At 52.8% G+C, this 22,651-nt stretch overlaps 1 protein-coding gene across 12 annotated transcripts in view; it reads right to left on the minus strand.

Moving 5' to 3' along the window:
* Window positions 1-22,381, minus strand: part of SRCIN1 (SRC kinase signaling inhibitor 1) — a 1,709,922-nt gene extending 1,687,541 nt beyond the window's left edge. For all 12 annotated transcript variants that reach the window (XM_069634673.1, XM_069634672.1, XM_069634685.1 and 9 more), the window contains exon 1: window positions 22,279-22,381. In XM_069634673.1, the coding sequence (XP_069490774.1) occupies window positions 22,279-22,300 (22 nt within the window). In that variant the 5' untranslated portion in view covers window positions 22,301-22,381. The remainder of the gene's footprint in view (window positions 1-22,278) is intronic.
* Window positions 22,382-22,651: the final 270 nt, after the last annotated feature.

The following is a 22,651-nucleotide window of genomic DNA, read 5'->3' on the forward strand; positions in this document are numbered from 1 at the left end:
TAAACATCGCCGACCCTTACCGCCTGAGTACGAGGTCCCTTAGCGCCATGGTGAGTTTAACGCCTGCTTTTTGCAGGCGTTAAAATCCATGGCGCTAAGGGACCTTGATGTTAATTACGCCACCGTAATTTACGGTGGCGTAATTAACGCCTTCCCCACTCCCATTATGCCCTATGGGGCAAGAATGGGAATGGGGAAGGGCAAAATGGGGATTGGGGACTTACCGCCCCGCCAAGGTCGGAATGGGGCGGTAAGTCCGCCGACCACCATGGCGGAATTGCACCCTTAGCGCCATGGACCATGGTGCTAATTGCACCATGGTCCTCCGCCAAGGTCGTAATGAGGGCCAATGAACACTACCGGAATCTGACAATGCCATCATGGCAGCCCTACTCCCCAGAACCTCTGGGAATCCACCCACTGACCTGAAATAAACTAGGGGTGCCTATGCAATCTGCATGCAACCTGGCATGTGAGCTGTGGTTTGCAACACGCCTGATGAGCCGCTTGCCCTAGGCTGTGTCCTCCTTTGGGGCCCTGCCAATGTAGGTTATCCTCAAGGATCTGGAGGGGCATGCGAAATGGAGCGCCCTGCTAATGTAGGTTATCCTCGAAGATCTGGAGGGGCATGCGAAACGGAGCGCCGCGCTATAGTAGGTTATCATCGAAGATCTGGAGGTGCATGCGAAACGGAGCACCCCACCAATCTAGATTCTCCTTGAGGATCTGGAGGGGCATGCGAAACGGAGCACCGTGCCAATGTAGGTATCCTTGAGGATCTGGAGGGGCATGCGAAACAGAGCGCCACGTCAATGTAGGTTATCCTTGAGGATCTGGAGGGGCATGCGAAACAGAGCGCCCTGCCAATGTAGGTTATCCTTGAGGATCTGGAGGGGCATGCGAAACAGAGCGCCCTGCCAATGTAGGTTATCTTTGAGGATCTGGAAGAGCATGCGAAACAGAGCGTCCCGCCAATGTAGGTTATCCTCGAGGATCTGGAGGTTCATGCGAAACGAAGCGCCCCACCAATGTAGGTTATACTCAAGGATCTGGAGGGGCATACGAAACGGAGCACTGCGCCAAAGTAGGTTATCCTCGAGGATCTGGATGTGCATGCGAAACGGAGCGCCCTGCCAATGTAGGTTATCCTTGAGGATCTGGAGGGGCATGCGAAACAGAGCGCCTTGCCAATGTAGGTTATCTTTGAGGATCTGGAAGGGCATGCGAAACAGAGCGTCCCGCCAATGTAGGTTATCTTTGAGGATCTGGAAGGGCATGCGAAACGGAGCGCCTGCCAATGTAGGTTATCCTTGAGGATCTGGAGGGGCATGCGAAACAGAGCACCCCGCCAATGTAGGTTATCCTTGAGGATCTGGAGGGGCATGCGAAATGGAGCATCACGGCCAATGTAGGTTATCCTCGAGGATATGTAGGTTATCCTCGAGGATCTGGAGGCAAGAGCGAGCTCGCTGTGCAATCCATGATGCACTGGACGTGCAGCATTGATACATGGGCAAAGCTTTGTAAATATCAGATGGAAGACTGCATTGATAATGTACGGTGTGAGTACAAGTCGGGCCCAGAGAGGCCCCATCACAGTGCCATATCTGGGGCAATTTCAAGGAAGTGGGATCTCTGCTCATGGTGTGGGGGTGATGAGACATCCGGGAGCCGGCGTGGTGATGCCGCCACTGAGCACCACTTGCATCTGTGCATGGAGTGCTGCTGGCCCCTGTGTGCAGATCCTTCTCCTAGGAGTAGAGCGACACTCACAGCCTTCTTCTGCAGCTTCGTAGCCGCTCCTTCAAGAAGCTGCTCAGGACAGGAGTCTTTCCTGGATATCCCTTCTCCTGCCAACCATTCTGGCATGGGCTTCCTGTGCCCTACGCCCCATACGCAGGGATGCTAAGGGAAATGCTCCCTCAAAGCAAGGCCACTTCGACAGAAGATACAGGAGCATTTAAGGGGTAATATTGGATCTCATCTCCACTTTCCTTTTGCGAATCCCGAAACACAGCCAGTGGTGACATGCAGAGAACATACCATAACATGGGAATGGTGAATGCTCACCACACCGGCCTTTCGCGCACCTCCCAGACCTTTGCCCAACCTCACCTGCTCCCCGTGCCCCTCCCTGCCATATGTTTCACCTCCGCCCAATTAACTTTGTGCTAGGTACGAAAAAGGACAGGAGAGTCCTGTGTGTGTCTGCTCCTCTTTCTGCCGATCCTGGCACCTCAACCACACCAACCCCCCCCCCCCCCCCCACTGTCTAACTCCATTCCAGAAGCAGCAATGGTCAGCTGCGAAGGCAAAGGGGGACTGCTTTCCCTGGATGCCTAAGCCCAGGCCCCTATTCTCTCAACCAATCTCTCCACAGCCCTGTGTCCCTCTCCACTAACCCCCCCCCCCCACTCCCCGCCCACCCACCTTTGTGGCATTGCAGTGTGCATTGAAATGAGAGGTCACGGTATGCCCCCCGGGTCTTATCTCTCAGGAGGATAGCTCAGGGGAACATGCTCGCCTTGGAAGCAAGACTACTCAGACCAACACAGGTTCGATCCCCGGTCCGTGCTTAGAAACCTCTGGGTATTAAGCCCGTTAGAAATATCCTATCATATCATATCTAATGTCAAATTATATACATGTATGCATGTAATAAGGATCTACATGAATACATCGCATCCATGAATGCAAATGCAAAAATATTGCATCGTAAAAAAGATCACTTAGGAGGGAGACCCCCACATTTCCCCATTTTAATGAATACCCCAACCCATCCCCCATCTATATTTGTGCATGAAATCGTTGTAAACGATGCAATCTTTTCGCATTCGATGTAATGGTCCACGCAGGAATGGGGTGATACCTGTAATAACCACATAATCCGTTTTATTTTGTAGTCTATAGCACACATCCAGCGCCTTGTGCCACCATGACAGTTTGGGGCCTGCATAAAACAAATGCTTGACTTTCGCACACTGAGGTTTCTCTGTAGCCAGTGAGAAGATATGACGTAGCGGGGAGAACCGAAGGGCACGCTATTACGCTGCTCTGCTTTTGTACTGCGCTGAATCCCCGCCGCATTCATTGCAAAGCACCCAACCCATGGCGGGTCTCCAGGTTGAAGGGCAAGGTCATTTGACCGAGTGCGAGTCCTTGAAACTTATCATACAAGGAAATGTCTTTTGCAAAGCTCCACTATTATTTAATTGCGTTGTTTAAAGTGCGCAGCCACCTTGAGAGCAGCCGAGCACTGACCAGAGTGAGGGCAGCCAGCGTTTGGCATGACGCCTTTTAACAGTAGCGGAGTACTGCGAGTTGAGGTCTGTGCGTCACTTTAAGTGTGTCCAGTAGGATTAGTCCTTGGTCAGGTGTTGTTGAAAAAGCCATGTTTTAAGAGATTTGCGAAATTGGGGAACTGTGAGGGCATTCAGAGCGGATACCAAGATCGAGTTCCAAAGGGTGTGTGCGTGACAAGAGGAGTATTCTTCGTGGGTCCTCCCTTTACCAACAAGTTGTGGTTCAAGGCGGTTGGCCAATTTGCTGCGTGAGGAGCGTGTGCCACCAGATATGTGGAGGTACGCCGCCAGCGCTGGTGCGCTACTCGTGACTGCTGTGTAGATGATACAAGCAGCCTTGAACAGTATCCTTGCTTGGAGAGGAAACCAATGTAGTTTGTGCAGGACGGCGGCGATTCGGTCACACTTCCATGCACCAGTGATAAGACTTGCTGCAGCGTGGTGGACTGCTTTTAGGGGAGCCAAGGGAGCAGCTGGGAGCCCTGTCAGGAGGGCATTTCCCCCATTCATGTGCGAGATCCCAAGTGCTTGCACTACGGTCCAATATGATGCAGGTAGGGTGCAATATTTAACACTAAGGCAGACAAGACTACTCCGAAGCCAGAGGTGTGCAAGGAGTACCTGGCGACAAAGTCCAAAACGCCTACAAACTTGCCCCAAGAGTGTCCACTGCTCTTGATCTGGGCTGTTCCATAGGCTGAAGGTGGCAAGCTAACCAAACAGATATTATTATGTGTTTTCAAAAGAATTCCCATCATTTTGCCACAGTGATCTACAAACACGTACTGGCAATGCCAACAGTTTTGGAATGAGTGTAGGCATGGGAAAATCACTTGGTAAGCCCTGCCGCAGTGGTATGAACTGGCCATTCATGGTAGCGGGCGTACAATGGAGCGAGTATCTGGGCATATCATAGCAGTGCCTGGCAAATGGCTAATACATATGCACAAGCCAAAATTGTTGGCTTTGCCAATGCTTGTTTTAACAGAACTTGAGTAAAGGACACGCATAGTGCTTATTAATCGAGTGGCTGGTTATGCCATTTTTATTACACCAGTAGTGAGATTGTAGCTCTAATTAAGTTATTGGGCCTCATTACGAGTCTGGCGGTAACCCTGCTGGTGCTACCAGCCGGTTGCCACCGGACTCATAATATTTTACCGGCCTGACTTCCCAGTGCCACCAGGAGATTACAACTCTGGCGGCCCGGGAAGTCAAGCACCGGTAAAATGTAAGTCCCCATTCCCATAGAGTCCCATAGAACTCTATGGGAGTGGGGACTCGGAAGTGACGGCACCATTGTTAACGGTTCCAGTGCTTCCGTGAGGAGTCTGTCTACCATGGCCGCTGCATCCAGCAGGGTCAGACCTGTCGGGCATGGCAGCTACAGCAGGCAGAATCGGTATTTGCTGTTCTGGAAACAAGGGTGCCAGTGAGCTTACCGGCACCCTTGTTTCCGGACCAGCAAACTTAGAATGAGGCCCATTAACTCCCAGAAGACTGGTTAAAAAACACTGGCAGGCACTTCGACTGCAAAGTTCGATGGTAAGGCTTGATTAAAGCGAGCTCAAAGAGATCCTAGAAGGATGCGTTTTGGGCGGGGAGGGACAGGAAGTGGGTGGGAACGGCCATAGGGTTTAGCATGATCATGGGCAGTCACTGGGGGGGGGGGCAAATAACCATACAACACCTACTCGCGTTGTATGTCTCCTCATATGCCATTTCCCCCTAGCTGTACTCTAAGGCAAATGTTTCAGCATATATGTGGTGCCTTAGCGCCACTAATAAAACTAAAAGCGCTATTGAAAAGCATGTGTGTTTATTCCTACACAACACCCCTATACACAAAACGAAGCTGTCACAGTGTCCAAGAGCCCATCACTGAAGAAGAACTGCTCCAAGCATGGTTAGTCTCCAGTTTGGTTGGAACATGCCTGTCGCATTGGAAGACCTGACCAGGCACTGTGGTTGCAGGAGCGTGCAGGAAAAGATCTGATCAGGCACTGTGGTTGCAGGAGCGTGCAGGGGAAAATCTGATCAGGCACTGTGGTTGCAGGGGGAGCAGGGGAAGATCTGATCAGGCACTGTGGTTGCAGGGGAATGCAGGGGAAGATCTGACCAGGCACTGTGGTTGCAGGGGCGTGCAAGGGAAGATCTGATCAGGCACTGTGGTTGCAGGGGCGTGCGGGGGAAGATCTGATCAGGCACTCTGGTTGCAGGGGCGAGCAGGGGAAGATCTGATCAGGCACTGTGGTTGCAGGGGCGAGCAGGGGAAGATCTGATCAGGCACTGTGGTTGCAGGGGCGTGCAGGGGAAGATCTGATCAGGCACTGTGGTTGCAGGGGCGAGCAGGGGAAGATCTGATCAGGCACTGTGGTTGCAGGGGCGTGCAGGTGAAGATTTGATAAAGCGCTGTGGTTGCAGGGGCGTGCAGGGGAAGACCTGATCAGGCACTGTGGTTGCAGGGGAATGCAGGGGAAGATCTGACCAGGCACTGTGGTTGCAGGGGCGTGCAGGGGAAGATCTAACCAGGCACTGTGGTTGCAGGGGCGTGCAGGGGAAGACCTGATCAGGCACTGTGGTTGCAGGGGCGAGCAGGGGAAGATCTGATCAGGCACTGTGGTTGCAGGGGCGTGCAGGGGAAGATCTGATCAGGCACTGTGGTTGCAGGGGCGTGCAGGGGAAGATCTGATCAAGCACTGTGGTTGCAGGGGCGTGCAGGGGAAGATCTGATCAGGCACTGTGGTTGCAGGGGCGTGCAGGTGAAGATTTGATAAAGCGCTGTGGTTGCAGGGCCGTGCAGGGGAAGACCTGATCAGGCACTGCGGTTGCAGGGGAGTGCAGGGGAAGATCTGACCAGGCACTGTGGTTGCAGGGGCGTGCAGGGGAAGATCTGATCAGGCACTGTGGTTGCAGGGGCGTGCGGGGGAAGATCTGATCAGGCACTGTGGTTGCAGGGGCGTGCAGGGGAAGATCTGATCAGGCACTGTGGTTGCAGGGGTGTGCGGGGGAAGATCTGATCAGGCACTGTGGTTGCAGGGGTGTGCAGGGGAAGATCTGACCAGGCACTGTGGTTGCAGGGGCGAGCAGGGGAAGATCTGTTCAGGCACTGTGGTTGCAGGGGTGAGCAGGGGAAGATCTGACCAGGCACTGTGGTTGCAGGGGCGAGCAGGGGCGTGCAGGGGAAGATCTGACCAGGCACTGTGGTTGCAGGGGCGTGCAGGGGAATATCTGGCCAGGCACTGTGGTTGCAGGGGCGTACAGGGGAAGATCTGATCAGGCACTGTGGTTGCAGGGGCGTCCAGGGTAAGATCTGACCAGGCACTGTTGTTGCAGGGGCGTGCAGGGGAAGATCTGACCAGGCACTGTGGTTGCAGGGGCATGCAGGGGAAGATCTGACTGGGCACTGTGGTTGCAGGGGCGGGCAGGTGAAGATCTGGTCAGGCACTGTGGCTGCAGGGGCGTGCAGGGAAAGATCTGATCAGGCACTGTGGTTGCAGGGGCGTGCAGGGGAAGATCTGATCAGGCACTGTGGTTGCAGGGGCGTGCAGGGGAAGATCTGATCAGGCACTGTGGTTGCAGGGGCGTGCATGGGAAGATCTGACCAGGCACTGTGGTTGCAGGGGCGTGCAGGGGAAGATCTGACTAGGCACTGTGGTTGCAGGGACGGGCAGGGGAAGATCTGGCCAGGCACTGCGGCTGCAGGGGCGTGCAGGGAAAGATCTGATCAGGCACTGTGGTTGCAGGGGCGTGCGGGGGAAGATCTGATCAGGCACTGTGGTTTCAGGGGCATGCAGGGGAAGATCTGACCAGGCACTGTGGTTGCAGGGGCGAGCAGGGGCGTGCAGGGGAAGGTCTGACCAGGCACTATGGTTGCAGGGGTGAGCAGGGGCGTGCAGGGGAAGATCTGACCAGGCACTGTGGTTGCAGGGACGGGCAGGGGAAGATCTGACCTGGCACTGTGGTTGCAGGGGCGAGCAGGGGCGTACAGGGGAAGATCTGACCAGGCACTGTGGTTGCAGGGACGGGCAGGGGAAGATCTGACCTGGCACCGTGGTTGCAGGGGTGTGCAGGGGAAGGGGGCGTGCAGGGGTCAGCAGCTGCAAGTCTATTCCAGACAATGCATCTAGTTCAGATTATTATTTTTTAGGAGGAGTTCCAACTTTTCTATTCTGGCATCACTTATTATCTGTAAAATTGGTTCATATGTTTCTGTGTCACAATTCTATGATATACCATTTTTTTATAACCTGCTAAGATCCTTGATATGTTCTGAAATTCCATACACGTGCCAGTCTGAGGTGATATATTGTAAAGTGGTCTTGAATAGGTGCCCTCTGCCATTCTGGTGGCACAGTTGCACGTGGCTTTGCATAAGAAGAGATGGGGTTGGGCGCTAATGGGTTAGAGGGGGCTAGGGGCACTATTGATGAGTGAATTCGAGAAGTACCCTAGGCCCCGCTATACACCCTCAATAGAGTCGAGCCTGAGTGTTAGGCACCCCTATGAAATGGTAAGTTTGGGTGTGCTGTATATGGCCTGTTTCACTTCAGAGTTGTGTGTGCTGGGGTATGAAGGAGCTGGGAGAGAATCCCATTTGGGGGGGCACTACATCTCCACAGGCCATACAGGCCACCTACTGGTCTAAACAGGATGAAGATTAAAGGAAGCATTCAGCTTGCCACAGTGGGGATCTGCAGCAGCTTATGCAAGCTACTCACGGCAGCAGGGAGTTGGGGATCTGCAGCAGCTTATGCAAGCTACTCACGGCAGCAGGTAGGTGGGGATCTAGAGCAGCTTATGCAAGCTACTCATGGCAGCAGGGAGGTGGGGATCTGCACCAGCTTATGCAAGCTACTCACGGCAGCAGGGAGTTGGGGATCTGCAGCAGCTTATGCAAGCTACTCACAGCAGCAAGGAGGTGGGGATCTGCAGCAGCCTATGCAAGCTACTCACGGCAGCAGGGAGTTGGGGATCTGCAGCAGCTTATGCAAGCTACTCACAGCAGCAAGGAGGTGGGGATCTGCAGCAGCCTATGCAAGCTACTCAAGGCAGCAGGGAGGTGGGGATCTGCAGCAGCTTATGCAAGCTACTCAAGGCAGCAGGGAGGTGGGGATCTGCAGCAGCTTATGCAAGCTACTCAGGGAGGTGGGGAACTGCAGCAGCGTATGCAAGCTACTCACGCCAGCAGGTAGGTGGGGATCTAGAGTAGCTTATGCAAGCTACTCATGGCAGCAGGGAGGTGGGGATCTGCACCATCTTATGCAAGCTACTCAGGGAGATGGAGATCTGCAGCAGCTTAGGAAAGCTAATCACGACAGCAGGGAGGTGGGGATCTGCAGCAGTTTATGCAAGCTACTCACGGAAGCAGGGAAGTGGGAATCTGCAGCAGCTCATGCAAGCTACTCACGGCAGCAGGGAGTTGGGGATCTGCAGCAGCTTATGCAAGCTACTCACGGCAGCAGGGAGTTGGGGATCTGCAGCAGCTTATGCAAGCTACTCACAGCAGCAAGGAGGTGGGGATCTGCAGCAGCTTATGCAAGCTACTCACGGAAGCAGGGAGGTGGGGATCTGCAACAGCTTATGCAAGCTACTCAGGGAGGTGGGGATCTGCAGAAGCTTGTGCAAGCTACTCAGGGAGGTGTGGATCTGCAGCAGCTTATGCAAGCTACTCAGGGAGGTGGGGATCTGCAGCAGCTTATGCAAGCTACTCAGGGAGATGGGGATCTGCAGCAGCTTAGGCAAGCTAATCACGGAAGCAGGGAAGTGGGAATCTGCAGCAGCTTATGCAAGCTACTCAAGGCAGCAGGGAGGTGGGGATCTGCAACAGCTTATGCAAGCTACTCAGGGAGGTGGGGATCTGCAGCAGCTTATGCAAGCTACTCAGGGAGGTGGGGATCTGCAGCAGCGTATGCAAGCTACTCACGTCAGCAGGTAGGTGGGGATCTAGAGTAGCTTATGCAAGCTACTCATGGCAGCAGGGAGGTGGGGATCTGCACCATCTTATGCAAGCTACTCAGGGAGATGGAGATCTGCAGCAGCTTAGGAAAGCTAATCACGACAGCAGGGAGGTGGGGATCTGCAGAAGTTTATGCAAGCTACTCACGGAAGCAGGGAAGTGGGAATCTGCAGCAGCTCATGCAAGCTACTCACGGCAGCAGGGAGTTGGGGATCTGCAGCAGCTTATGCAAGCTACTCACGGCAGCAGGGAGTTGGGGATCTGCAGCAGCTTATGCAAGCTACTCACAGGAGCAAGGAGGTGGGGATCTGCAGCAGCTTATGCAAGCTAATCACGGCAGCAGGGAGGTGGGGATCTGCAGCAGCTTATGCAAGCTACTCACGGAAGCAGGGAGGTGGGGATCTGCAACAGCTTATGCAAGCTACTCAGGGAGGTGGGGATCTGCAGAAGCTTGTGCAAGCTACTCAGGGAGGTGTGGATCTGCAGCAGCTTATGCAAGCTACTCAGGGAGGTGGGGATCTGCAGCAGCTTATGCAAGCTACTCACGGAAGCAGGGAAGTGGGAATCTGCAGAAGCTTAGGCAAGCTAATCACGGCAGCAGGGAGGTGGGGATCTGCAGCAGCTTATGCAACCTACTCACGGAAGCAGGGAAGTGGGAATCTGCAGCAGCTTATGCAAGCTACTCAAGGCAGCAGGGAGGTGGGGATCTGCAACAGCTTATGCAAGCTACTCAGGGAGGTGGGGATCTGCAGAAGCTTGTGCAAGCTACTCAGGGAGGTGGGGATCTGCAGCAGTGTATGCAAGCTACTCACGCCAGCAGGTAGGTGGGGATCTAGAGCAGCTTATGCAAGCTACTCATGGCAGCAGGGAGGTGGGGATCTGCACCAGTTTATGCAGGCTACTGAGGGAGATGGGGATCTGCAGCAGCTTAGGCAAGCTAATCACGGCAGCAGGGAGGTGGGGATCTGCAGCAGCTTAGGCAAGCTAATCACGGAAGCAGGGAGGTGGAGATCTGCAGCAGTTTATGCAAGCTACTCACGGAAGCAGGGAAGTGGGAATCTGCAGCAGCTTATGCAAGCTACTCACGGCAGCAGGGAGGTGGGGATCTGCAGCAGCTTATGCAAGCTACTCACGGCAGCAGGGAGGTGAGGATCTGCAGCCGCTTATGCAAGCTACTCACGGCAGCAGGGAGGTGGGGATCTGCACCAGCTTATGCAAGCTACTCAGGGAGATGGGGATCTGCAGCAGCTTAGGCAAGCTAATCACGGCAGCAGGGAGGTGGGGATCTGCAGTAGCTTATGCAAGCTACTCACGGAAGCAGGGAAGTGGGAATCTGCAGCAGTTTATGCAAGTTACTCACGGCAGCAGGGAGGTGGGGATCTGCAGCAGCTTATGCAAGCTACTCATGGCAGCAGGGAGGTGAGGATCTGCAGCCGCTTATGCAAGCTACTCAGGGAGGTGGGGATCTGCAGCAGCTTATGCAAGCTACTCAGGGAGGTGGGGATCTGCAGCAGCCTATGCAAGCTACTCAAGGCAGCAGGGAGGTGGGGATCTGCAGCAGCTTATGCAAGCTACTCAGGGAGGTGGGGATCTGCAGCAGCTTGTGTAAGCTACTCAGGGAGGTGGGGATCTGCAGCAGCGTATGCAAGCTACTCACGCCAGCAGGTAGGTGGGGATCTAGAGTAGCTTATGCAAGCTACTCATGGCAGCAGGGAGGTGTGGATCTGCACCATCTTATGCAAGTTACTCAGGGAGATGGAGATCTGCAGCAGCTTAGGAAAGCTAATCACGACAGCAGGGAGGTGGGGATCTGCAGCAGTTTATGCAAGCTACTCACGGAAGCAGGGAAGTGGGAATCTGCAGCAGCTTATGCAAGCTACTCACGGCAGCCGGGAGGTGGGGATTTGCAGCAGCTTATGCAAGCTACTCACGGCAGCAGGGAGGTGAGGATCTGCAGCAGCTTATGCAAGCTACTCAGGGAGGTGGGGATCTGCAGCAGCTTATGCAAGCTACTCACAGCAGCAGGGAGGTGGGGATCTGCAGCAGCTTATGCAAGCTACTCAGGGAGGTGGGGATCTGCAGCAGCGTATGCAAGCTACTCACGGCAGCAGGGAAGTGGGGATCAGCAGCAGTTTATGCAAGCTACTCAGGGAGGTGGGGATCTGCAGAAGCTTATGCAAGCTACTAACGGCAGCAGGGAGGTGGGGATCTGCAGCAGCTTATGCAAGCTAATCACGGCAGCAGGGAGGTGGGGATCTGCAGCAGCTTATGCAAGCTACTCAGGGAGGTGGGGATCTGCAGAAGCGTATGCAAGCTATTCGCGGCAGCAGGGAGGTGAGGATCTGCTGCAGTTTATGCAAGCTATTCACAGCAGCAGGGAGATGGGGATCTGCTGCAGCTTATGCAAGCTACTCAGGGAGGTGGAGATCTGCAGAAGCTTATGCAAGCTACTCAGGGAGGTGGGGATCTGCAGCAGCTTATGCAAGCTAATCACAGCAGCAGGGAAGTGGGGATATGCAGCAGTTTATGCAAGCTACTCACGGCAGCAGGGAAGTGGGGATCTGTAGCAGCTTATCCAAGCTAATCACAGCAGCAGGGAGGTGGGGATCTGCAGCAGCTTATGCAAGCTACTCACGGCAGCAGGGAAGTGGGGATATGCAGCAGTTTATGCAAGCTACTCACGGCAGCAGGGAAGTGGGGATCTGTAGCAGCTTATCCAAGCTATTCACGGCAGCAGGGAGGTGGGGATCTGCAGTAGCGTATGCAAGCTAGTCAGGGAGTTGGGGATCTGCAGCAGATTATGCAAGCTACTCATGGCAGCAGGGAAGTGGGGATCTGCAACAGCTTATGCAAGCTAATCACGGCAGCGGGGAGGTGGGGATCTGCAGCAGCTTATGCAAGCTACTCACGGCAGCAGGGAAGTGGGGATGTGCAGCAGCTTATGCAAGCTACTCACGGCAGCAGGGAGGTGGGGATCTAGAGCAGCTTATGCAAGCTACTCATGGCAGCAGGGAGGTGGGGATCTGCAGCCGCTTATGCAAGCTACTCACGGCAGCAGGGAAGTGGGGATGTGCAGCATCTTATGCAAGCTACTCACGGCAGCAGGGAGGTGGGGATCTAGAGCAGCTTATGCAAGCTACTCATGGCAGCAGGGAGGTGGGGATCTGCAGCCGCTTATGCAAGCTACTCACGGCAGCAAGGAGGTGGGGATCTGCAGCAGCTTATGCAAGCTACTCACGGCAGCAGGGAGGTGGGGATATGTAGCCGTCTATGCAAGCTACTCACAGCAGCAGGGAAGTGGGGATGTGCAGCATCTTATGCAAGCTACTCACGGCAGCAGGGAGGTGGGTATCTAGAGCAGCTTATGCAAGCTACTCATGGCAGCAGGGAGGTGGGGATCTGCAGCAGCTTATACAAGCTAGTCAGGGAGGTGGGGATCTGCAGCAGATTATGCAAGCTACTCACGGCAGCAGGGAGGTGGGGATCTGCAGCAGCTTATGCAAGCTACTCACGGCAGCAAGGAGGTGGGGACCTGCAGCAGCTTATGCAAGCTACTCACGGCAGCAGGGAGGTGGGGATCTGCAGCCGCTTATGCAAGCTACACAGGTAGGTGCGGATCTGCAGCCGCTTATGCAAGCTACTCGCGGAAGCAGGGAGGTGGGGATCTGCAGTTGCTATGCAAGCTACTCACAGCAGCAGGGAGGTGGGGATCTGCATAGGGACTATTAGGTGTACAGGGTGCACATCTGGCACCGCCATTAGGGGTCGCAAAGAATAGCAACTGCAATCCCTGGCACTTCCTCAGCCATCCCTAGTTACACATGGAGTATCACTGACCACGGGCCCATTCACAAAAGTCCCAAAGGGGGATTATTTCAGCTGAACGCGATTTTTTTGTCTTACACTCACTGGCCTGAAATAAATCGCTTGTGCTTTGACACTCAGTGACTGTGGCCCTTTTTTCAAAATGTTGAGTCACGAAAACAAAGAACTCATGCTGGAGTGAGAGCTGCATATAAATATTTCCACAGTGTCACAAGGGTCTTTTTTGTGCTACGACTCCCATGATCCCTCACCATTTATTATGACAAGGGCTGATGGGAGTTGTAGTCCCAGACATCTGGCGAGCCAAAGGTTGAAGTTTAAAACTGTACAGTTTCGTGTTTCTGGGGGCTGGGTGCCGGGTGTGTCAGTGGATGGCGATGGCTCAGTGAGTTCAGTGCTTGCTGCGGGTGTGACAGTGGATGGCGATGGCTCAGTGAGTTCAGTGCTTGCTGTGGGTGCGGCAGCGGATGGACATGGCTCAGTGAGTTCAGTGCTTGCTGCGGTTGCGGCAGCGGATGGAGATGGCTCAGTGAGTTCAGTGCTTGCTGCGGGTGCGGCAGTGGATTGCGATGGCTCAGTGAGTTCAGTGCTTGCTGCGGGTGCGGCAGTGGATGGCGATGGCTCAGTGAGTTCAGTGCTTGCTGCGGGTGCGACAGTGGATGGCGATGGCTCAGTGAGTTCAATGCTTGCTGCGGGTGCGGCAGTGGATGGCGATGGCTCAGTGAGTTCAGTGCTTGCTGTGGGTGTGGCAGTGGATGGAGATGGCTCAGTGAGTTCAGTGCTTGCAGTGGGTGCGGCAGCGGATGGCGATGGCTCAGTGAGTTCAGTGCTTGCTGCGGGTGCGGCAGTGGATGGCGATGGCTCAGTGAGTTCAGTGCTTGCTGCGGATGGCGATGGTTCCAGTGAGTTCAGTGCTTGCTGCGGGTGCGGCAGTGGATGGCGATGGCTCAGTGAGTTCAGTGCTTGCTGCGGGTGCGGCAGTGGATGGAGATGGCTCAGTGAGTTCAGTGCTTGCTGTGGGTGCGGCAATGGATGGAGATGGCTCAGTGAGTTCAGTGCCTGCTGCGGGTGCGACAGTGGATGGCGATGGTTCCAGTGAGTTCAGTGCTTGCTGCGGGTGCGGCAGTGGATGGCAATGGCTCAGTGAGTTCCGTGCTTGCTGCGGGTGCGGCAATGGATGGAGATGGCTCAGTGAGTTCAGTGCCTGCTGCGGGTGCGACAGTGGATGGCGATGGTTCCAGTGAGTTCAGTGCTTGCTGCGGGTGCGGCAGTGGATGGCGATGGCTCAGTGAGTTCAGTGCTTGCTGCGGGTGCAGCAGTGGATGGAGATGGCTCAGTGAGTTCAGTGCTTGCTGCGGGTGTGACAGTGGATGGCTATGGTTCCAGTGAGTTCAGTGCTTGCTGCAGGTAACTGTATTTATCATACAGCGTGTCACAGGTCTGTATTCCAACAGGGCTGGCTTGGCCTTTCCTTTGTCCTTTGTTGGTACATTGAGTACAATTATTTTGGAAAACTTTAACGTCTGTTATTCAAAAGGTTACAACATGAAAAACTGCTGTTAGCAAGCGCAGTATGGGGAAAATAAGAGAATGAATGTTACTTGTTATACCCAGTTTCCATGTTTATTTTATACTGTCTGGTTAATGTAGTACACGGTTTAGTGCTTTGCAAATCTGATTTATAAAACACGGACAGCTGTGTCTGCTCTGGACAAACTACTACGTAGGCATTATTGTATGTTGGTGTAAAATCTAAGATTGGAAGGGAGAAAATACGGCCTACTGGCGAAAGTGGAGAGTGTGAAAACAGTGCAACCTGGCTCAAATACCGGCATCAGCAAATAGTGTAATCCTGAGCAAGCCACTTTACCTCAAATCAGATCGCTTAGAATGTGTTCAGTCTGATCTACACTAGAAAGAAATGTAAACCACTGACCCAAAAATGCATAATTGTCACACCCTATATATACCACTAGAAATCTGAGTGCCTCAACTATCACCCCATCACGGCACCCCCTGTGCCACCTGACACCATCCGCCCCTCTCCTACCGTCACCCTGCACAGTGGTACCCCTCCTCTGTGCCCCTCTGTATATTTGTTCTGTTGTTACCTCTGTTGAGCGCTACGTTATGCATCTGTACTGTTGTACACCCCTGTAAAGCGCTCCATTATGCATCTGTTCTGTTGTATACCTTTGTAAAGCGCTCTGTTGTGTATTTGTATTGTTGTATACTTCTGTAAAGCGCTCTGTCATGTATCTGTATTGTTGTATACCTCTGTAAAGTGCTATTTTGTGTATCTTTATTGCTGTACATCTCTGTAAAGTGCTATGTTGTGTATCTGTATTGCTGTATACCACACTTAGTTGGAATTCTTAACTTTTGCCTGCGTCACTTCCACATATAGATGTGAATGTTAGCATGCGCCACACTTAGATGGAATTCTTAACTTTAGCTTGCCTCACATCTAGACAGGATTATGAATGCTAGACAGAATTATGAATGTTAGCATGTGCCACACTTAGTTGGAATTCTTAACTTTTGCCTGCGTCGCATCCACATAGAGATGTGAATGTTAGCATGCGCCACTCTTAGATGGAATTCTTAACTTTAGCTTGCGTCACATCTAGACAGGATTATCAATGCTAGACAGAATTATGAATGTTAGCATGTGCCACACTTAGTTGGAATTCTTAACTTTTGCCTGCGTCGCATCCACATAGAGATGTGAATGTTAGCATGCGCCACACTTAGATGGAATTCTTAACTTTTGCCTGCGTCGCATCCACATAGAGATGTGAATGTTAGCATGCGCCACACTTCGATGGAATTCTTAACTTTTGCCTGCGTCGCATCCACATAGAGATGTGAATGTTAGCATGCGCCACACTTCGATGGAATTCTTAACTTTAGCTTGCCTCACATCTAGACAGGATTATCAATGCTAGACAGAGTTATGAATGTTAGCATGTGCCACACTTAGTTGGAATTCTTAACTTTTGCCTGCGTCACATCCACATATAGATGTGAATGTTAGCATGCGCCACACTTCGATGGAATTCTTAACTTTAGCTTGCCTCACATCTAGACAGGATTATCAATGCTAGACAGAATTATGAATGTTAGCATGTGCCACACTTAGTTGGAATTCTTAACTTTTGCCTGCGTCGCATCCACATAGAGATGTGAATGTTAGCATGCGCCACACTTCGATGGAATTCTTAACTTTTGCCTGCGTCGCATCCACATAGAGATGTGAATGTTAGCATGCGCCACACTTAGATGGAATTCTTAACTTTAGCTTGCCTCATATCTAGACAGGATTATCAATGCTAGACAGAATTATGAATGTTAGCATGCGCCACACTTAGATGGAATTCTTAACTTTTGCCTGCGTCGCATCCACATAGAGATGTGAATGTTAGCATGCGCCACACTTAGATGGAATTCTTAACTTTAGCTTGCCTCATATCTAGATAGGATTATCAATGCTAGACAGAATTATGAATGTTAGCATGTGCCACACTTAGATGGAATTCTTAACTTTGGCTTGCATCACATCTGGACAAAAGTGTGAATGTTAGCATGCACCTCACTTAAATTAAACTGTGAATGATGATGGATGGCACACTTGGATGGAGTACTGATCACTGGCCTGTCTCACATCTGGACGGAATGTTGAAGGTTAGCAAGTGCCACGCTCGGATGGAATGGTGAATGATAGCAAGCATCACACCTAGACATAATTGCAAGGACAGCAATGCCAACTAACTAATCCACTAACAATTTCATCCCTCTCCATACACCTCTCAAACTCTAACCAAACACAACCACAAGCTTAAAACACAGCATTCTGCACAAACTTCACTACACTTCAACAACAAACAAACCACACATAGACTTGCACAATAGCACACAACGACTACCAACCGTAAAACACCCCAAGCCCAGCCAACAGACCCACTGGGCTGAGGCTGCCAACAGCACATCACTGCTCTCTTGCACTTTTCCAGCTTATTCCCACTAACCCACCCCCCTCTCCCTTTTTCAGAGCCGCCAGAGCGCCAGGGGACCACTCTGGTGGTGATAGTGCACGGTGCAAATATCCTTTAACATTAACATATACCTCTGTAAAACGCTCTGTTATGTATCTGTATTGTTGTATACCTTTGTAAAGCGCTATGTTGTGAATCTGTATTGCTGTACATCTTTGTAAAGTGCTATGTTGTGTATCTGTATTGTTGTTTACCTCTGTAAAGCGCTAGGTTGTGTATCTGTGTTGTTGTATAGCGCTCTGTTATGCATCTGTATTGTTGTATACTTCTGTAAAGCGCTCCGTTATGCATCTGTATTGTTGTATACCTCTGCAAAGCACTCTGTTATGCATCTGTATTGTTGGATACCTGTGTAAAGCGCTACATTATGAATCTGTATTGTTGGATACCTCTTTAAAGCACTACGTTGTGTTTCTGTATTGTTGGATACCTCTGTAGAGCGCTCCGTTATGAATCTGTACTGTTGCATCTCTGTAAAGCGCTACGTTGCTTCTCGAAGCAGGTCCATGCTCAATAAATACCATCATAATAATAACTGTAGACCCCGCCTCCACACCCCACGCCCATTTTGACATTCTTGGCTATGAAATGGGTTTCTCCAAATGTGCCACTGCTGTTGGGGTTTGGTGGTTGTGGCACAAGGCTTTGTATGGGTAAATAATACTAGAATTGGTGTGTGATGGCAGCACCTGGGCCAATATGGGGAGTAGACCTGGCCTGCCATGCTTGATCGGGAATGATGGCAGCACCTGGGCCTATACCTTCTATACGGGGAGTAGACCTGGCCTGTCATGCTTGATCGGGAATGATGGCAGCACCTGGGCCTATACCTTCTATATGGGGGGTAGACCTGGCCTGTCATGCTTGATCTGGAATGATGGTCTGTCATGCTTGATCTGGAATGATGGCAGCTCCTGGGCCGATACCTTCTATACAGGGAGTAGACCTGGCCTGTCATGCTTGAACTGGAATGATGGTGGCTCCCGGGCCTATACCTTCTATATGGGGAGTAGACCTGGCCTGTCATGGTTGATCTGGAATGATGGCAGCTCCTGGGCCTATACCTTCTATATGGGGAGTAGACCTGGCCTGTCATGCTTGATCTGGAATGATGGCAGCTCCTGGGCCTATACCTTCTATATGGGGAGTAGACCTGGCCTGCCATGTTTGATCTGGAATGGTGGCGGCTCCTGGGCCTATACCTTCTATATGGGGAGTAGACCTGGCCTGCCATGTTTGATCTGGAATGGTGGCGGCTCCTGGGCCTATACCGTCTATATGGGGAGTAGACCTGGCCTGTCATGCTTGATCTGGAATGATGGCAGCTCCTGGGTTTATACCTTCTATATGGGGAGTAGACCTGGCCTGTCATGCTTATTCTGGAATGATAGCGGCTCCTGGGCCTATACCTTCTATATGGGGAGTAGACCTGGCCTGCCATGCTTGATCTGGAATGATGGCAGCTCCTGGGCCTATACCTTCTATATGAGGAGTAGACCTGGTCTGTCATGCTTGATCTGGAATGATGGCGGCTCCTGGGCCTATACCTTCTATATGGGGAGTAGACCTGGTCTGTCATGCTTGATCTGGAATGATGGCGGCTCCTGGGCCTATACCTTCTATATGGGGAGTAGACCTGGCCTGTCATACTTATTCTGGAATGATAGAGGCTCCTGGGCCTATACCTTCTATACGGGGAGTAGACCTGGCCTGTCATGCTTGATCTGGAATGATGGTCTGTCATGCTTGATCTGGAATGGTGGCAGATCCTGGGCCTATACCTTCTATACGGGGAGTAGACCTGGTCTGTCATGCTTGATCTGGAATGATGGCGGCTCCTGGGCCTATACCTTCTATACGGGGAGTAGACCTGGTCTGTCATGCTTGATCTGGAATGATGGCAGCACCTGGGCCTATACCTTCTATACGGGGGGTAGACCTGGCCTGTCATGCTTGATCTGGAATGATGGTCTGTCATGCTTGATCTGGAATGATGGTCTGTCATGCTTGATCTGGAATGATGGCGGCTCCTGGGCCTATACCTTCTATACGGGGGTAGACCTGGCCTGTCATGCTTGATCTGGAATGATGGCAGATCCTGGGCCTATACCTTTTATACGGGGGTAGACCTGGCCTGTCATGCTTGATCTGGAATGATGTCAGATCCTGGGCCTATACCTTCTATACGGGGAGTAGACCTGGCCTGTCATGCTTGATCTGGAATGATGGCAGCACCTGGGCCTATACCTTCTATACGGGGAGTAGACCTGGCCTGTCATGCTTGATCTGGAAAGATGGCGGCTCCTGGGCCTATACCTTCTATACGGGGAGTAGACCTGGCCTGTCATGCTTGATCTGGAATGATGGTCTGTCATGCTTGATCTGGAATGATGGCAGATCCTGGGCCTATACCTTCTATATGGGGGGTAGACCTGGCCTGTCATGCTTGATCTGGAATGATGGTCCGTCATGCTTGATCTGGAATGATGGCAGCTCCTGGGCCGAAACCTTCTATACGGGGAGTAGACCTGGCCTGTCATGCTTGATCTGGAATGATGGTCTGTCATGCTTGATCTGGAATGATGGTCTGTCATGCTTGATCTGGAATGATGGCGGCTCCTGGGCCTATACCTTCTATACGGGGGGGTAGACCTGGCCTGTCATGCTTGATCTGGAATGATGGCAGATCCTGGGCCTATACCTTCTATACGGGGGGTAGACCTGGCCTGTCATGCTTGATCTGGAATGATGGCAGATCCTGGGCCTTTACCTTCTATACGGGGAGTAGACCTGGCCTGTCATGCTTGATCTGGAATGATGGCAGCACCTGGGCCTATACCTTCTATACGGGGAGTAGACCTGGCCTGTCATGCTTGATCTGGAATGATGGCGGCTCCTGGGCCTATACCTTCTATACGGGGAGTAGACCTGGCCTGTCATGCTTGATCTGGAATGATGGTCTGTCATGCTTGATCTGGAATGATGGCAGATCCTGGGCCTATACCTTCTATATGGGGGGTAGACCTGGCCTGTCATGCTTGATCTGGAATGATGGTCCGTCATGCTTGATCTGGAATGATGGCAGCTCCTGGGCCGAAACCTTCTATACGGGGAGTAGACCTGGCCTGTCATGCTTGATCTGGAATGATGGCAGCTCCTGGGCCTATACCTTCTATACGGGGAGTAGACCTGGCCGTCATGCTTGATCTGGAATGATGGCAGCTCCTGGGCCGATACCTTCTATATGGGGAGTAGATCTGGCCTGTCATGCTTGCTCTGGAAAGATTGAGCCATTTAGGCTGCACTTGAACAGTCCTTTGGCATATGAGGTCGTACCTTGCTGAGGGCGAGGCTTAACATGGCATAAGATGGCACTAACTGGGATCTGAGACTGCACTTGGCATACTATGGCTGTATTAGCATCTGGCCACGTGAGGCAGCTCCCCTGCAAGAGCGCATCCCTGGCACAGTTTTATTTTTACATTTCTGATATAACTTGCTGGGATGTTGTCGTGGCCAAAAGTCACGTGACATTGCATCGCTATGACATTGCTATGGTTACATTGGGGTCAAAGGGCATGTGATCACACTTCCAGGTATGGGGCGTCACTTCTGCTGCCCCTGGCCTTGTAGTGCATTGATATCCCTAATGCCCACCACTAGAACCCAAACCTAAGCAAAGACTTCAGGCAATGTGTGCTGTGCCCTGGCATCCTGCACCCAGAGTCACACTGGAGCCAGTGTGGCAACATTAAACCCTTATTCTACTGGTGAGATTTCTTGAATGTTTGCTTCGAGGCTTGTGATGCAGTGGCCCAGTGCAAGCCCACGATATGCCAGGTGAGACAACAGGGCAAGGGAGCCTGTGGACTGCACCCCACAAACACTAAACCTAGTGACGGGCTACAGTAGGCACAGCCAAGGACAACAGTCCGCACGAAAACAACGAGTTCTTATAGGTCGCAGGAGTCTGCAACCTTTGGCTCTCCAGATATATTGGACTACAAATCCCACCAGTCCTAGCCTTCATAGTCAATGTGGAGGGATCATGGGAGTTGTAGTCCAAAACCTCCCCAGAGCAGCAGAAAGCTCCCGTCATAGGGTACACCAGTCATCATTATCAGTACAGTCTGGGCAGCACAACATTGCCTGACAAACACGCAGGCGCGCACACACACACGCACACACACACACGCATCTACTTCCAGTGCTGTGACGAGGTGGCGTGCGACTGTTCTATGCTCCTGGAGTGTGCTTTCGCCTGGCAAACGGGTGATACAGTCAACCCGTCATCATGGCGTACAGGCTGCCGCTAGCTGCCGGAACGCACCTGTGCCCGCCAGGTACCAGCTCGGAGGCGCCCTGGAAGGTGGAGGGGGGAGGGGGGTGCAATCTCTGTCTGCAACATAAGAGGAAGGGCGAGGGCCCAGAAGCGCAGCTCTCCAAACCACACTCCTATTTCTAGCACTAGTGATAGCAACCTCCATCCAGAGGAGCACGTGTGCTCACATACATGTTATACGTTGAATGACAGGACATTACCCGGATATTGATCATGCATGGGCGGACCGTACACATATCTATGAGGAGACGGGCGAATGCACGGCGCAGCAGGGGGACAGAGACGGGTGCAGGTGCAGGACGCCAGTTGTGATGACAGGCTGGCAAGCAGAATATGAGACACGATGTCAACAGCTTCCTGTACCAACACCTAGAGAGCGAGCGTGCACCCTGCAAGCCACTGCCGGGCACCCATGCACACACCGGGGCATGGGGGAGGGGCTGTGTTTGATGCTCTGTTTTCAAACCGGATAGCAATGCACAGCAGAGTCAAGCGAGCACAAAATAGGCAAAGGTGCCGTGGCAGCCCAAAGCACAGACCCACAATCCAGCCACCTCCGCTGCCAGGCAAAGGAGGCAGGACCGGCGCGCAGGTGGTGCACGCCGGCCCCGGGGCTCCCTGGATACGGGTCCCTTCGGGGAGCTGCCCCAGCGCATCGCCAAGGCAGCGGGCGAGGAGCCCCAGCCTGCCACCCCAAGCACTGGCAGCCGCAGCGGGCACCGGCGCGGAGAACAACACACGAATCAAACGATACCTGCTACTTCAGAATGCGTGCACATAGTGAGCGTGACATGCCTTGAGAAGGAGTGTTCCCCATCCTGCGCCCTTCCTCGTCCTCCTGCCAGCGGCTCAGGCCCAGGAGCGCATTCGGATGCGGGAGGCGTGCGTGCGTGCGGGCGCGCGGAGGGAGTGCGTGCGTGTGTGATGGGGAGGGAGCGAATGGGCGCGCAGGGCGGCTTGCGAGGCGTGCTTGGTGGGGGGGGGGGCGCTCTCTTAAAGGTTCCCTCCTTGCATTTCTTCCAGGGATGGGGGGGGGGGGGGGGTAGATGTGTCTACCTTTCCCACTGGTACTGAGGGGGGGGGGGGTGGGGGGGGCAGCGGGGAAGGTGGGAGGGGAGCGGGCGGTGATAATAACACACCATTCACACAATCGTAGAATCAGACGCCA

This window comes from Ambystoma mexicanum, chromosome 13 (assembly GCF_040938575.1).
Source record: "Ambystoma mexicanum isolate Mex_15411 chromosome 13, UKY_AmexF1_1, whole genome shotgun sequence".
Lineage (NCBI taxonomy): Eukaryota > Metazoa > Chordata > Amphibia > Caudata > Ambystomatidae > Ambystoma > Ambystoma mexicanum.